Source organism: Macrobrachium nipponense, chromosome 43 (genome assembly GCF_015104395.2).
Source record: "Macrobrachium nipponense isolate FS-2020 chromosome 43, ASM1510439v2, whole genome shotgun sequence".
In the NCBI taxonomy this organism is placed as follows: Eukaryota; Metazoa; Arthropoda; class Malacostraca; order Decapoda; family Palaemonidae; genus Macrobrachium; species Macrobrachium nipponense.
The window spans coordinates 39,547,633-39,561,118 of NC_061104.1; the positions used below are offsets into that span (position 1 = coordinate 39,547,633).

At 35.0% G+C, this 13,486-nt stretch overlaps 1 protein-coding gene across 7 annotated transcripts in view; it reads left to right on the forward strand.

Moving 5' to 3' along the window:
- Positions 1 to 13,486, forward strand: part of LOC135213675 (protein bric-a-brac 1-like) — a gene marked incomplete at its 5' end in the record, with an annotated part of 136,966 nt that overhangs the window by 77,433 nt on the left and 46,047 nt on the right. Inside the window, 1 exon segment of one of the 7 annotated variants that reach the window (XM_064247740.1) lies at positions 5,339 to 11,233. Coding sequence (XP_064103810.1) covers positions 5,339 to 5,791 — 453 coding nt within the window. 7 annotated transcript variants of the gene reach the window in all.

Consider the following 13,486-nt stretch of genomic DNA (forward strand, 5'->3'; position numbering starts at 1 on the left):
ATATTTCTCCAGAGAAGAGAGAAAAGAGAGGGGACTGTGCAATTATGTTTGTCTGTCTATCATTCAATTTTGCTGAGCGAGAGAGATAAAAGGAAGAAATAGAAACACCAAATGTATGACAAGTATCTTGTGGAGAGAGAGAGAGAGAGAGGGAGAGAGAGAGAAGAGAGAGATAAAGGAAGAAATAGAAACAACCAAAGTATACAAGTATCTTGTGGAGAGAGAGAGAGAGAGAGAGAGAGAGAGAGAGAGAGAGAGTGAGAGAGAGAGAGAGAGAGGAGAGAGAGAGAGAGAGAGTTGTCCTTACAGTATTTAAAAGAGAGAAATGGAATGATTATTGTATTTAAAATACTCAGATATGAATTTTGTACTTACAGTTTAATAGTATTATTATTGGGAAAAATATTAAATGATAAACTTATTACATACATGTCCATGAAAATGATCTCATCTCAGTAGAGAGAGAGAGAGAGAGATTACATAAAACCATTAAATTCGTTGACCATTGTATGGCATTGTTAAGCTCCAAGTGTCACTGGAGTTGAATTGATACAGAAAAAGACAAAGGGAAGAATTTTCTTTTGAAATTAGTTATCGTATTATTACTACTTCTATTATTATTATTATTATATTATTATTATTATTTGAAATATAATAAACATGTGCATCTACCATAAAAATTCTCTCATCTCAGTAAGAAAGAGGAATTATCCTTACAAGTGAAATGGAAATGAAAATGTACAAGTGAAATGGAAAGATCATTTTCATCTCTTTAAAATACGACCATTATGAATTTTATAATTAAAATTTTATTATTATTAATATTATTATTATTATTATTATTATTATTATTATTATTATTATTATTATTATTATTAAATAACTGAAATTATCAATAAACATTTTACATACTAGTACCATAAAAATTCTTTCATCTCTGTAAAAGAGAGAGAGAGAGAAAGAGAGAGTGTTTATCTCTCTCTCTGTTCTCTCAAAAAATACTTATAACGCTTCTAGCGAAAGAGAGGGAGGGAGTTACCACTATGACACATTATTATCTTGTGTGGCAAAAGAGAGAGAGAGAGTTAACCTTAATTAAAAGTGACATGGATAGATTAGTACGTATTGTATTTCTTTAAAATACTATCACATATGAATTTTGTAATTACAGTTATTATTATTATTATTATTTTTTATTATTTATTATTATTATTATTATTATTATTATTTGAAAGTATTAAAAACAAATATAATACAAGTACATAAAAAATCTCAAGTTCTCAGTAAATGAGAGAGAGAGGAGAGAGAGAGAGAGAGAGAGAGAGAAGAAGGAGAGAGAGAGAGAGGAGACGAGAGAGAGAGAGAGAGAGAGAGAGAGAGGGGGGGGGGGGGGGAATTTCAGGACCACGTGATTGCAACACCGCAGCTCTTCCCCCTCACCCGGCTGTCACAGAACTTGATATATCTGACAGTTTAGTACCTGGATCGAGAAAAGATTACTGGAAGTTACTTGAAGAAGACTGGGATTTCCTTCATTCTTCCATAATTTTTTAAATACTATAAGCTAAAATCTTACTAATTCACTATGGTATTTTCTTTAATGAATTGATATTATTGCTGTATAAATTAATATTAATATTTGAAAATAGTAAATCATTTATTTATCATACAAAAAAACATACATCTTTGTAGTAGAGAGAGAGAGAGAGAGAGAGAATTATTATTTTTATTATGTGATATCATTTCAACTTATTAAACTTACTAATACAGTATTAATCAAAATTAATATTTGAAAATTAGTAAATCATTTTTGTATTATAAAAATGTATTTAGTCATGAAAATAAACTTCAAAATACACTAATTAGTGATTATTTTCGTCGGAAAATACAAAGAGAGAGAGAGAGAAACTGTGCTAAACTATAAAGGATTCTTATCATAGTATGCGTTTTTTAAAAGCGTTGTAAACTCGGAGCGTCGGAAGCGTCAGCGTCGTAACCTCGGAACAAGCGTCGTAACCCAGGGCGGATTTTTCAATGAATATTTAAGAAAAAGCGTCGTAACCTCAGAACGTCGTAAGCCGGACCCGTTGTAACCCGGGGACCGCCTGTACTCTGTTTTTTTCTATCTGTCCTCCCGCCTGTGGTGTTTGCGTATGGTAACACTGCGTCCCGGGCTCTACGTAAATAGTTACATTCAGCTTACATTCAAGAATTATAATAATGTCCTATTTTTAATATTAACGGTGTAATTCGAATACAGTAAATTATTAAAACACTTTTCAATTGCAAATGTACATCCAGATGTCCTTTTATTTACCTAAAACTTACTCATAGCGTAACTATTTAAAGCCTGGGACGCAGTGCTACCATACGAAAACACCACAGACAGATGGACAGATGGAAAAAAACAGAGTATATTATACAGTGGTCCCCCCGTATTTGCGGGGGATGCGTACCAGACCCCCCGTAATAGTTAGACCGCGAATAGTTGGAACCTCCACTAAAAATGATGAAAACAGCCTATGTTGTTAGTTAAAACTCAAGAAAAACCCACTAAAAATTTGGATACTTGTTTTTTTTAATAGTTTTATCACAAAAAGTATATTTTATGATGAAATGGATTAAAAAAAAACAGAAATTTGTGGATATTTCTCAATTAAAAATACCACGAATATGTGAATTTTCTACGAATAATGCGGGGAAACATTCTCGAGAGAAATGTGCGAATGTGTGCATCCGCGAATCCGGAGAACACGAATACGGGGGTCCACCGTAGAGCTGTGGCATGTTAGGGACTATCAGAAAATGGGGAGCCTTGGTGTCTTGACATGATGGGATACACACTTTAAAGACACTAAAAGACTTCCAGGGCAGGGAGATATGGCAACGTAGTACTATAATGTTACCAAACCCCATTTCTTTGAGTGGGTGGTCTCACTGAGTAAGAAACTTGCTTCTACAAAATATAGAAAAACAAACTTTTCAGCAATTTCAGTAAACATTCCTGTAGCAGAGGAATTGAAAGTATTGTGCTGAAAGTGTAGGTTGAACAAATGAGTTGCTGGCTTCAGTGAGGGGTGTGCATCTAGTATAGTGTCAGGTTTGAGCATATGGCTCCTGTGAGTAGTCCAAGAAAACAGAAAACCAGAGATTCTCGTTTATTCCACAGAAGGGTCAGAGATGTGTATTTCTGGTGACAGAAGTTCGCTCTTGACGTGGTTCGGAAGTCACGTAAAGCCGTAGGTCCCGTTGCTGAATAACCACTGGTTCCATGCAACGTAAAAACCATACAAACAAAAACAAACAAACAGAAAACTAAAGAAATCAGTAAGAAGAACGGATAAAATCAGGACCATAAAGGATCTTATAAGCAATCTGTAGAAGAAATTAGAGGATGCTACAGAAGAAGGAATATATGGGCAGTCCCCGATTATTGGTGTGGTTCCATTCTCAGCGGGGTACCGATAAGCGAAAACCGCCATTAACCGAAACTCAGTGATGTATGGCACTCATGGCACCAAGTTTCAGGTAATGGTTATGATAACCGGTTAATGACACCTCTGTTAGGTATGCTATGATGCCATAACTGTATTATCAGCACCTTATGGTGCCGATAACCAAAACTTGGCCCGTTATGGCGCTGTAAATCGCCGATTTTATGGACTGCCGTGGAAAAACTGTAGAACGCGCTTCTTGCATCATCATCATGTCTGCATCTTTCACATTATTTGTCAGCTTACCCTTTGAGGTGTTAGGAGTGAAAAGTTCTTTCTGTTCCCTTCCTTCCTCTGCTTCTCTGCCACAGTTACCATTTGAAGCCTTTACCACATTCTAAAAGGAACACAGTGGTCCCCAGTATTTGGGGGGGATGCATACCAGGCACCCCCCCCCCTCACAAATATAGTTGGAACTCATATAAAAATGCTGAAAACAGCCTATTTTGGTAGGTAAAACTCAAGAAAACCCCACTACAAAATTGTATATGTACCTGGTTTTTTAATAGTTTTATCACAAAAAGTGCATATTATGAAGAAATAAAAAAAAAAAACACCAGGAATTTCTAGATATTTCTCATAGAAAAATACCATGAATAGGCGAATTTCCCCCGAATAATGAGTAGATATGGTTCAGAGAGAAATCTGCTGGGGGGGGCACTGTAAATGAATACGTAAATCGCTACTGAAACCATGAAGAATGAGGAAGTTTTGTTCATCAGTTTATTATGCATAATACTATATTAACAGAAACTTTTCCCTTAGAAATCATTTTTATATTAGACAAAAAAAATTGTCTTACTTTCTATAATTTTCTAATTGATCCCTGCAATTCCTAGCACCGGCCTTGAACATCATCATAAAAGTTTTGGCTTGAGAATAATGCCAATTAACTTCGTGAAATTGAGATTGATATGTGCAAATTAGTTAGAATGAGTTTTCCTTGGGTGTATATACAGAGTACAATATATATCAGCTTACATATGGCCCATTTCTTACAGAATGGTAAAGTGCAGTTGGTTTGCTTTCTTAGTAGCAGAACAAGGCAATATGTACCATGATAGATTCATTTGGGTTTGGTAGTGTAGAGAATTTTACTGTTCATATTGTTTCCTCTCTTGCTGAAAGATTCTAATATTTAGTGTAGTATCTGGGTTTTCATGGTTGAATACTTATCCTAAATTAAACATGACAGTGTTGTAGTAAATTTCCATATACGTACACTACTTAAGTTTGTTTTCAGTGCAATATCATATTAACAACAATGTCTGCACCCAAACATAGTTAAGTTTGTAGGTGATTTTTGTTTTAATTAATTACTTGATCCTTATGTGTTTATGAAAATGGCATCCTTACATCAGCAGTTTGTGAGACCAAAGGTAATTCAGTTAATTTTTAAATCTTTGCTTGAAGAGGTTACTACAGAAAACAGCAGATACAGAATATACAGTCATACATGCATGCGCTCAGGCCTCAAAGAACACTGTTTGACAAATCATTTTTACCATACACTTCTAGGAAAAATATAGGGAAAACTTTTGAGTGCAATTCAAGCTTACCTATCAAAGAAAGTTTAATTGTCATACCAGAATTTTCACTATTATTTTATGCTTGATCTTTGAGACTGCAAAATTTGCAATAAGGGAGGTAATCATAAATCCCATTCAACTTATTCCATTACTTGTGATCATGAATCCCCTTAAACCTATTCCGTTACTTGTCAAGGCCATGAACACCAGATGCTTTTGGAGGAAAGACGCTATATTTTAAGACTCCTAGATTTGTATGAAGTAAACAGTGGGGTACAGATTGAAAAGTGCTGAAGATGGCCTCCGTTCTTGCAGGGAGTAGCAGCGTTGCGCAGACTAGGCCGGCCCCACCTGTGCCCCTTCTGCAGCAAAGTCTTCCCCTTCAAGTCCATCCTTCGCAACCACATGAGAATACACACGGGGGAAAAGCCCTATGCATGTAGAGTGTGCGGCCGAACATTCAATCACTGCAGCAACTATTATAAACACGAGAGAGTTTGTGCCTTGAAGCTTTCGGAAACCGCCGATCAAAACTCAGGGGTGACCTCTGCTTTAACGGGGGGTGTGCATGGCAATGGAGAAGACTTAAGGGGGGAGAGTTTTCTAAGGGGAAGTTCTCTTCCACAGCAGTGTAACTCCCTTATTGCTAAATCTTTGCATCAGTCAAGTAACTTTCAGTTTCAGTTAGTTTCTCAGAATCAGCTAGAATCACATATGCATAATCAACAGTCCCTAAACTTGATGGATGCCTCTCCCCCGAACTCCTAGCCGTTTGTCATGGGTGGAGGCATTGAAGACCACTGGTCTAAGTCTACACCTCGATACTCAGATTCATTTTAGATGCTTTGCCTAAATTATGTTATCTTTTATTGGCTCCATTTTTTCTTTTCTACCCTTTCATGGTTAATCTTTTTTTATTTGGTGATCCATGCTGGCATTGAATACAAGTTTAAGCGATTGCTCTTATAACATGAGAGGGCAAGATTGGACAATATGCTTTCTTTATCTGTAGAGTTTGAATAACTGCTATAGGCGAGCAGAGTGAAAGTCTCATGTCAAGCTGAGTTCCAAGTGTTGTGTTGGATCTAGAGAGGATGAAGACCTTCACAACACTGTGAATTTAGCATATACTGTACACTGTAGTATTTGGGTACAAATGGTAGGGCTTCCCGTACTTGAGTTGTTCATCTCTTCTGTAGATGTAGCCTTTTTGTAGGTTTTGGAAAATACCCAGATAGGGAATGCTTAAATTCTTTGTTTAATAGCTGATAAAAATTTACTTTATGTTTATGACATCTAGGTCATATTCAGACTAGACCCAAAATAAGTTCCTTTTGTTGGAAATGGAATTGACAAGTTTTCTGTGTTAAAAGTACATGAAATGTTATCGTCATGAAAGCTTAAAAATTATCAGTTGACCAGGTACCAACCAAAAGAAATGTCATATAGGGACAAAGAAAAAAATGGATGGTTGAAATCACAAGAAATCAGTGGGAAACCTATATGGTTCGTAAAACAACAGTGTTTAAAGTAACCAAACATGAGACTGGGAGTAGCTTGCATGGCACAATAGTATAACCAGAAAATAAAGATTAACTTCTAGATAAATACCCCATACTATACTAGTCAACAAAGAAGGTTTCAAGCAGACACGATGGAAATTTATAGTATTACTAGCAAGAAGAATATAGATGTTCCATTCATTAAAAATGTCAAAAATTCATATAGTGAACAATATCTTCCTCCAAAGATTAAAAGGCTGTATATCTGTGGTTTATGCAGTGACAATGCAACACGGTTAAATCAAGGCACAGCCCTTTGTGTCAGCTGTAGTCAAGGCCATCATCCCAGATCAGAACAGTGTACAGTATGGAATTGAAGATTCTGCAAGACAGAACAGAATGGACTTGTTCATTTTAACTAAAAGTGTGAGGCTTCAACAAACCATGAAGAAGCTTACATTAATAGAATGAATGAACAGTCAGAATGTAACAAGAAGCAAAGTAAAATGGTATTTGCTTACATAAATTGCCAAAATCTGAGCATCTTCACACATTCCACAGTTGCCATATATAATATCATTAAAATTGATGGCCTCAAAATTATTTGTATACATTGCAGAGATTTGCAACAAGTATCTCTTCTTTGAGGAGTAATTGTTTTTCTCCAAGATGCATCTTGAGAACAGTTACTCCTCAAAGAATAGCAACTGGTTGCAAATTGTCTGCAACATACACAAATACGATTCCTTTAGTCTGTATAATTATATTTTATTTTAGCTTTGTCACTTAATCACAAAGAAGATAGCTTTTTACATTTTTTGCATTCATAAAATTGCTACACATGGCTGAATAAATTGATAAACTGGAATCTTTAAAACTAATCACAACATTATCTCATACAACTTGGTAGCCACATTGTTTTTGTTGTGACAATAAAGAACTTGAATTCCATTCTTAGTGAAGGTCTGAAGGCACCACAGTTGCCTTTAAAGTGTCCCCAAATACATTGTTATTGTGACAAGTCCAAACTGACAAACTGCTCCTGCCTCAGTAGTACTACCATGATCTGACAACTATGCAAATTGCAATCAAAAGAGACATCTTCATGAATTATAAACTTGCTCCACCTTTTTCAGTTATAGCAAATCTGCTTTCTGAATCAATAAATATGGCGCTTGTCTATCCCCATAAAATTAGTGATTTATGGCACCGTAACGGGCCGAGTTTCAGTTATCCATAAGGTGCCAATAATAAAGTTATGGCACCATAAATACGCCATAAATTGTTGAGTTTCGGTTAATGGTGGTTTTTGCTTATCGGCACCCTGCCGAGAATGGAACCCCCGCCGATAACCGGGGACTGTCTGTATCTACAAAGTCTGGTCTTGTAACCATCTGTACCATTTATCAAATAATGACACAGATCCCTGCACAGTACACTACTCCTGAATATGGTAAACACAGTCTGTATAACATCAAACAAAAGTTTACTGATCATCAGGTGTAGTATTTGCTGCCTTATCTAATAAGAATTAATGTTCTTTATTTAACTCTGCCAATGTTTTCACAGCAGGGCTTTGTGCAGTAATGTCAGCAGTGGAGATCATTAAAAATATGTCATTACAGAACTATATTTCTTAGTTACAGTATTAGAAGTTCATTAGAAGTTCTTCAGAACTGGTGTCGAAAAATTCTCTTGTACAACATATTGTTGTTATTCCGTAAATTAAATAAACTGGTATAAGCATTGAATTGTGTTGGACCCCTACTCATGTTAGCAAAAAGGTAAATGAAGATAGTATGTACCAGTAAAGCAACCAAACCTTTTGTGTTTGGCATCAGATCATTTGCAGCATTCCTCAACAGCAGTGATTAACAGGTATTTAACAGCTCTAAAACTCATATTCTTTACTAAATGGCAGACTTACAAAATAACAAACCTGATAATAACAGATTTGAAACAGATCAGACTCAATTGCATTGCGGCATTACCATACCAAAATCAGACTGATTCAAATTGAATTGGTCATATTTGCTTGATGATGAATAAACCTTGTGACCCAATCCTTGCATGCTGAGAGAGTAGTTTATGAAATTTCCGCAAACGAGAAATGTCAAGTTTTGGAAATAAAATAAATAAAAAACAAATTTAAATATTAATTTTCAAAAAAACATTTGAGTCAGCCATATGAGACTCCCTAGTCATGTTAAAATACTTGGTAAAATTAATACTAAAGACAATTAATGGTAAATGCCCACTTTCAGATTACTACTGTATCTTAGCCAGAAGTCCTTCATCTTGTACAGATTCTCCAAGCACAGTCCCTAAATTGCACAATTTTACTAATGAATCTCATTATTAGAAGGTTAAAACTTCAGGAATATGTTTCAGGGAGATACCCCATTTCGGTAACAAAAAGTGTTGCACAGTTAACCTATTTTGAAAGCCTTGAAAATACAAACAAACTATAGAAACAGAGTGCCTCAGTGGCATGGTCGGTTTGGTCTTGGCCTGCTACCTTGGTGGCCGCGAGTTCAATTCCCGGGCATTCTATTGAGGGGTCAGAGATTATTTCTGGTGATAGAAGTTCACTCTCATTGTGGTTCAGAAGTCACGTAAAGCTGTTGGTCCTGTTGCTGGATAAGCACTGGTTCCATGCAACATGAAAACACCATACCATACAAGCAAACAGAAACACACTGTACCAGCAGTCGATTAGGTCAAGGTTTGTGATGAGTGTTGTGAGTAAATGCTACAAACAAGGTTAAAATCTACTTGTAAAATCTACTTATAATAGTTAGTAAATATTAATATTTAAGTGCCAGCTGCATTTGACCATTTTGATCAAAAGGCTTGGGAGCCTGTAGTATCTGTTTTGTTGAGTGATCCTGTTTAGGTAGATTGCTTACTTGAGTAAGATTTAAATTTGTTTACTAGGTAATTGTAGATCAGTATCTGATTGCTTAGGTGAGGGTGGAGATACTAAAACTTTATGGACAACGCAATGAATGATCAGTGTAGTTTGTTAATTTAAATGAAGAAAGTTGAATTTTCTTTTGATTGCTTAGTTAGAGTGCCTAGGTAGAGTGCATAATTGTACTAGTATGTAGTATATGAAACAGGAAAACAAAAGTACATACAAGTTTCAACTACTCTCCCAAAGGAGACTTATGTAGAAAGCTCAAAGCTTCGAGTTAAGCATAAACCTTTTGTAATTTTAATTTTATGTTGATTGGTATTTCATTTTACTTCCATATTTTTTCAACTTTTTTGTTTATGTACAGTGCCTCCCTTCACATTTTATTGCACAGAACTTATAAATGATAATTAGGCCTATTCTGTTTGAAACAGACTGAGCCATACTGATTTGAACTTCAAGAGTTGAAAGAGAGAACTCCCATCATACTTGCCCAGCTCAAAGTCCTCTGTCTGCCAATTAATGCTTACCATTCTTATTGCAGTTGTTGTGCTGTTTCATTGGGCTTTTCTAGCATGCTTAAGTCTCTGCTCCTTTTTTTTATGCTTGGGAGTCACGGCTTTGGCATAATATTTACCCATCAAGCACTGTTATCCCAGAATTTGAGACTGAGAATCTCCACATATTGGGGGGCTTGTTTTTGAACTCCTTGGCATTTGGTGCCTTTTCTTTCTGAACATCTTTTCTGCCCTGTGGAGCTCTGTAGTCACATGTCTTTCTGGCCCTTATCCTGTCACCTGTCCCATTTTCTCAGGTTTCATGGAATCGGAACCTCACAAAACCTCTTTTTTATTGGTTTCTGCAGATGCTTGGTAGCTTAGACTGTAATATTATTTAAAAAAAGATTCTCACAAAGCTCTGAATCACTGTCCTCCTCTTCTCTGCTATTTGGTTATAGCAGTGGCTCCCCACTATCCTTAGAGGAGTCCATTGGCTTTGGCAAATTTTGTTTTCATAATTTATTTATGAATTTTTCTCATCAAGCCTGGCTGCCAAAGTAGGGCTTGCTTTTAAAGCATCATCTGTGGGGACAGGACATCGTGTCCGTGCCTCCTGTTTTCTACATTCTCTTCTGCTTCACCTCCTAAATTGCAATTCAAGCAAATTATGACGAATGGGTTTTATAAGACTATTTTTTAAGTATAACAAGTTATCATACAAAGTCACTAATCATAATCTTTAGGGCTCTCCTCCCTTCCTCTCACTCTTTCTGATGGGATTGGCATAAAAGAATTAGTTGACAGACAGTGAATTAGAAGTCGGGCATGTCTAGTGGGGCTTTTCATCTTTCAACGGGGGGGTGTAGCAGGATCTGTTTCATACAGATTATAAGGCCAGTTATGATCAGTCGGCTTATATATTATTTTCCTTATTTTAGAGATATTTTTTATGTCCTTTTAAGTACAATTCTTGTGCTTAATGGTTCCTGTTCATGCAAATTTTTATATGCATAGCACATGAGAAGATTAAACATTACATATTCAAAAGTTGTTTGATTTTTACTTTTAACATGTAGTTTACATGTAATTTTATAGGTAGCTTAGTGTTTATAACTGATAGAGAAAACTTATATTTATTGACAGAAATACACACATTCCTTATATGTAGAAGTTACCAATCACAAATGAACTTGAAAGATAAACAGTAATGAAAAATTCTTGAAGATTGACTCAACTAAATTAAAAGTAGTAGTATACTTCACGTACTTCATCACCTGGCAAAAAGCTAAAATGACTTCTGCAATATATGTATGTAGCGAGTGTTTAAAATTCTTTTATCATTTTCTATTGGAGCATTGTTATGGGCATGATTAAATTGTTTATTTTTGCAAATTATTTTCTTTTACTACTTTTTTCTCAGAGTCCTATGCAGTATACGAGGCTAATTGTCTTGCTCACGTGATGTTTGGAAATTGTAAACATAGTTGAAAGAGTGAATGATTTTTATTTATTTTTTTTAAGATTAAGCCATCCTTGTGCTGGCACAGGCTCTTGCTCCTGGAGCAGCCCATAATGATAAATTATGATTATTTATTTATCAAGAATAGCAGAAAGCATTATTAATAATATGGTACTATCAGTTAATATCATCACTGGATGATATTTTGGGACATGACTTGGCAGATGAAAATTGACCCTTTGGCGTTGAAAAATTGGCAGTCTGGCCCTTGGTTCATAAACTATCTTTCTAATGTTTCCACCTTTTGGGAAGATTCTGCTAAATGCTGAGCCACTCGGTATAGGCAGTGTAACTTTTATTATTTCTTTTTCCCATTGGTTTCGTTTTCATTAAAAACTGTATGCACATGTATGTATGTTCCTTCCAGTCTTTATTTGAACAGCTGACTAAGCATAATTTCAATTTTTTCTCCTTAACATATCCATTTTTAAGGTTCTCAGCCATCACATTTCATAACACCATCTAATCCTATTCTTTCTTGAGTTTCATTACATTAATGATTGCCTTTTATGGCTTCCTTCATCCCATAATCCAGCCTCAAATTTTCAATGTTAAATATGATAAAATACACAACTTAAGAAATAAACTATTATTGCCTCCCATAATTGAATTATGTATACAATCTAGGAAAGTTTCAGTGATTAAAAATGTTATACAAATTGGAAAAATTTTAATAAAATTTAGAGATATTTATTAAATGGCCAATATATAACCATATTGAAACATTTTTTTGCCACTTGCTTGTGAGCTTCTGCTGAGTATCTGTCGTTCAGCATTTCAGGTTAACTTTGAGAAGATTTTCATGCGCATAAATGCAAATGGTAAACCCCAGATAACAAATTTCACCTGAGAAATTTTTGCTGTAATTTGTATGTCATCACTTCACAGAAATTGACTTTATTTAATTGTTTCATATTTGTTCATTTGGTTTTATTATTTTCCATTACCTTTTAACATTAGCTGCAATCATGTATTGTAGCCAAAAGATTTATGCAACCACTTCTAATATATAGGTGTTTCATACTCAGTATTTTGCATTTAAATTCGATACATTGCAACAAGGCATAATTTTTTACCTCAGTTTTTAGCAGCATCAAGGAATAATTCCTTAGTATTTAGCAGTATCTGAAGTTATTTATGCAGCCCAGTTCAAGGCATAAGTTGTGTCTGCAGCATGAAAATTAAAGTTAAAAAATTATACTTATTTGCATCTCCATTCTGGTATGTCTATGTGATGTAGGAAGGCTTTTTCTTTTTATTTATAATAAAAAAATCAGTCTTGACCTTATTATACTTCACATAAAAGCAGTATTGTCATATAAGTTTAAAAGTTTTGTATTGTTTACCAAGAGTTTAATGTAATTTTGTTGACCTGACTTATGCTAATGAACAATAGTTATAACTCAAGGTTTCTTAACTTAAGCTGCATTATTTGCTTCCGTGTTTACTGATAATTTACTAGGAAACTATAAGACAGTTAACCTGTATGCACAGACATTCCGAAGAATAGTACAGTATTCAAATTCTAATTTATCACCTTCATTTACTCTTCTAAAAAGATGTTGTAAAGGTAAGGCAATGGATGCATTTTATCAACTGATTTTAATTAATGTATACCTATAAAATTCAGATACCTTTTCTGTCTCCGTATGATAAAATATAATTAGTACATTATTGCAAGTGCTTCCTTATTTTTTTTCATGATTTGTATTTCAAAACCCACAATACTTATGGAATTACATTGTACGTATTATGTATTTTGTTTTTATGGGATTTGCACCATGAAGGTAAGGATGTAGCCAGATGTGTGAAGCCGACATGTCCTGATAGCCGCATTACCCACTTGAGGAACAGCACTTAATGCTCTCACACTTTGCATTGACTCTCACTTCAGGCCACTAAGGCTGTATCAGTAAAAAATAAGAAATAAAGTTATGCAGGTCTATACGTATTGTTAATTTCAGCATTCAGACTTGTTCATTACTATTGAATGTCATCATAAGCTTGTTTTGTAGTAGGTTATCC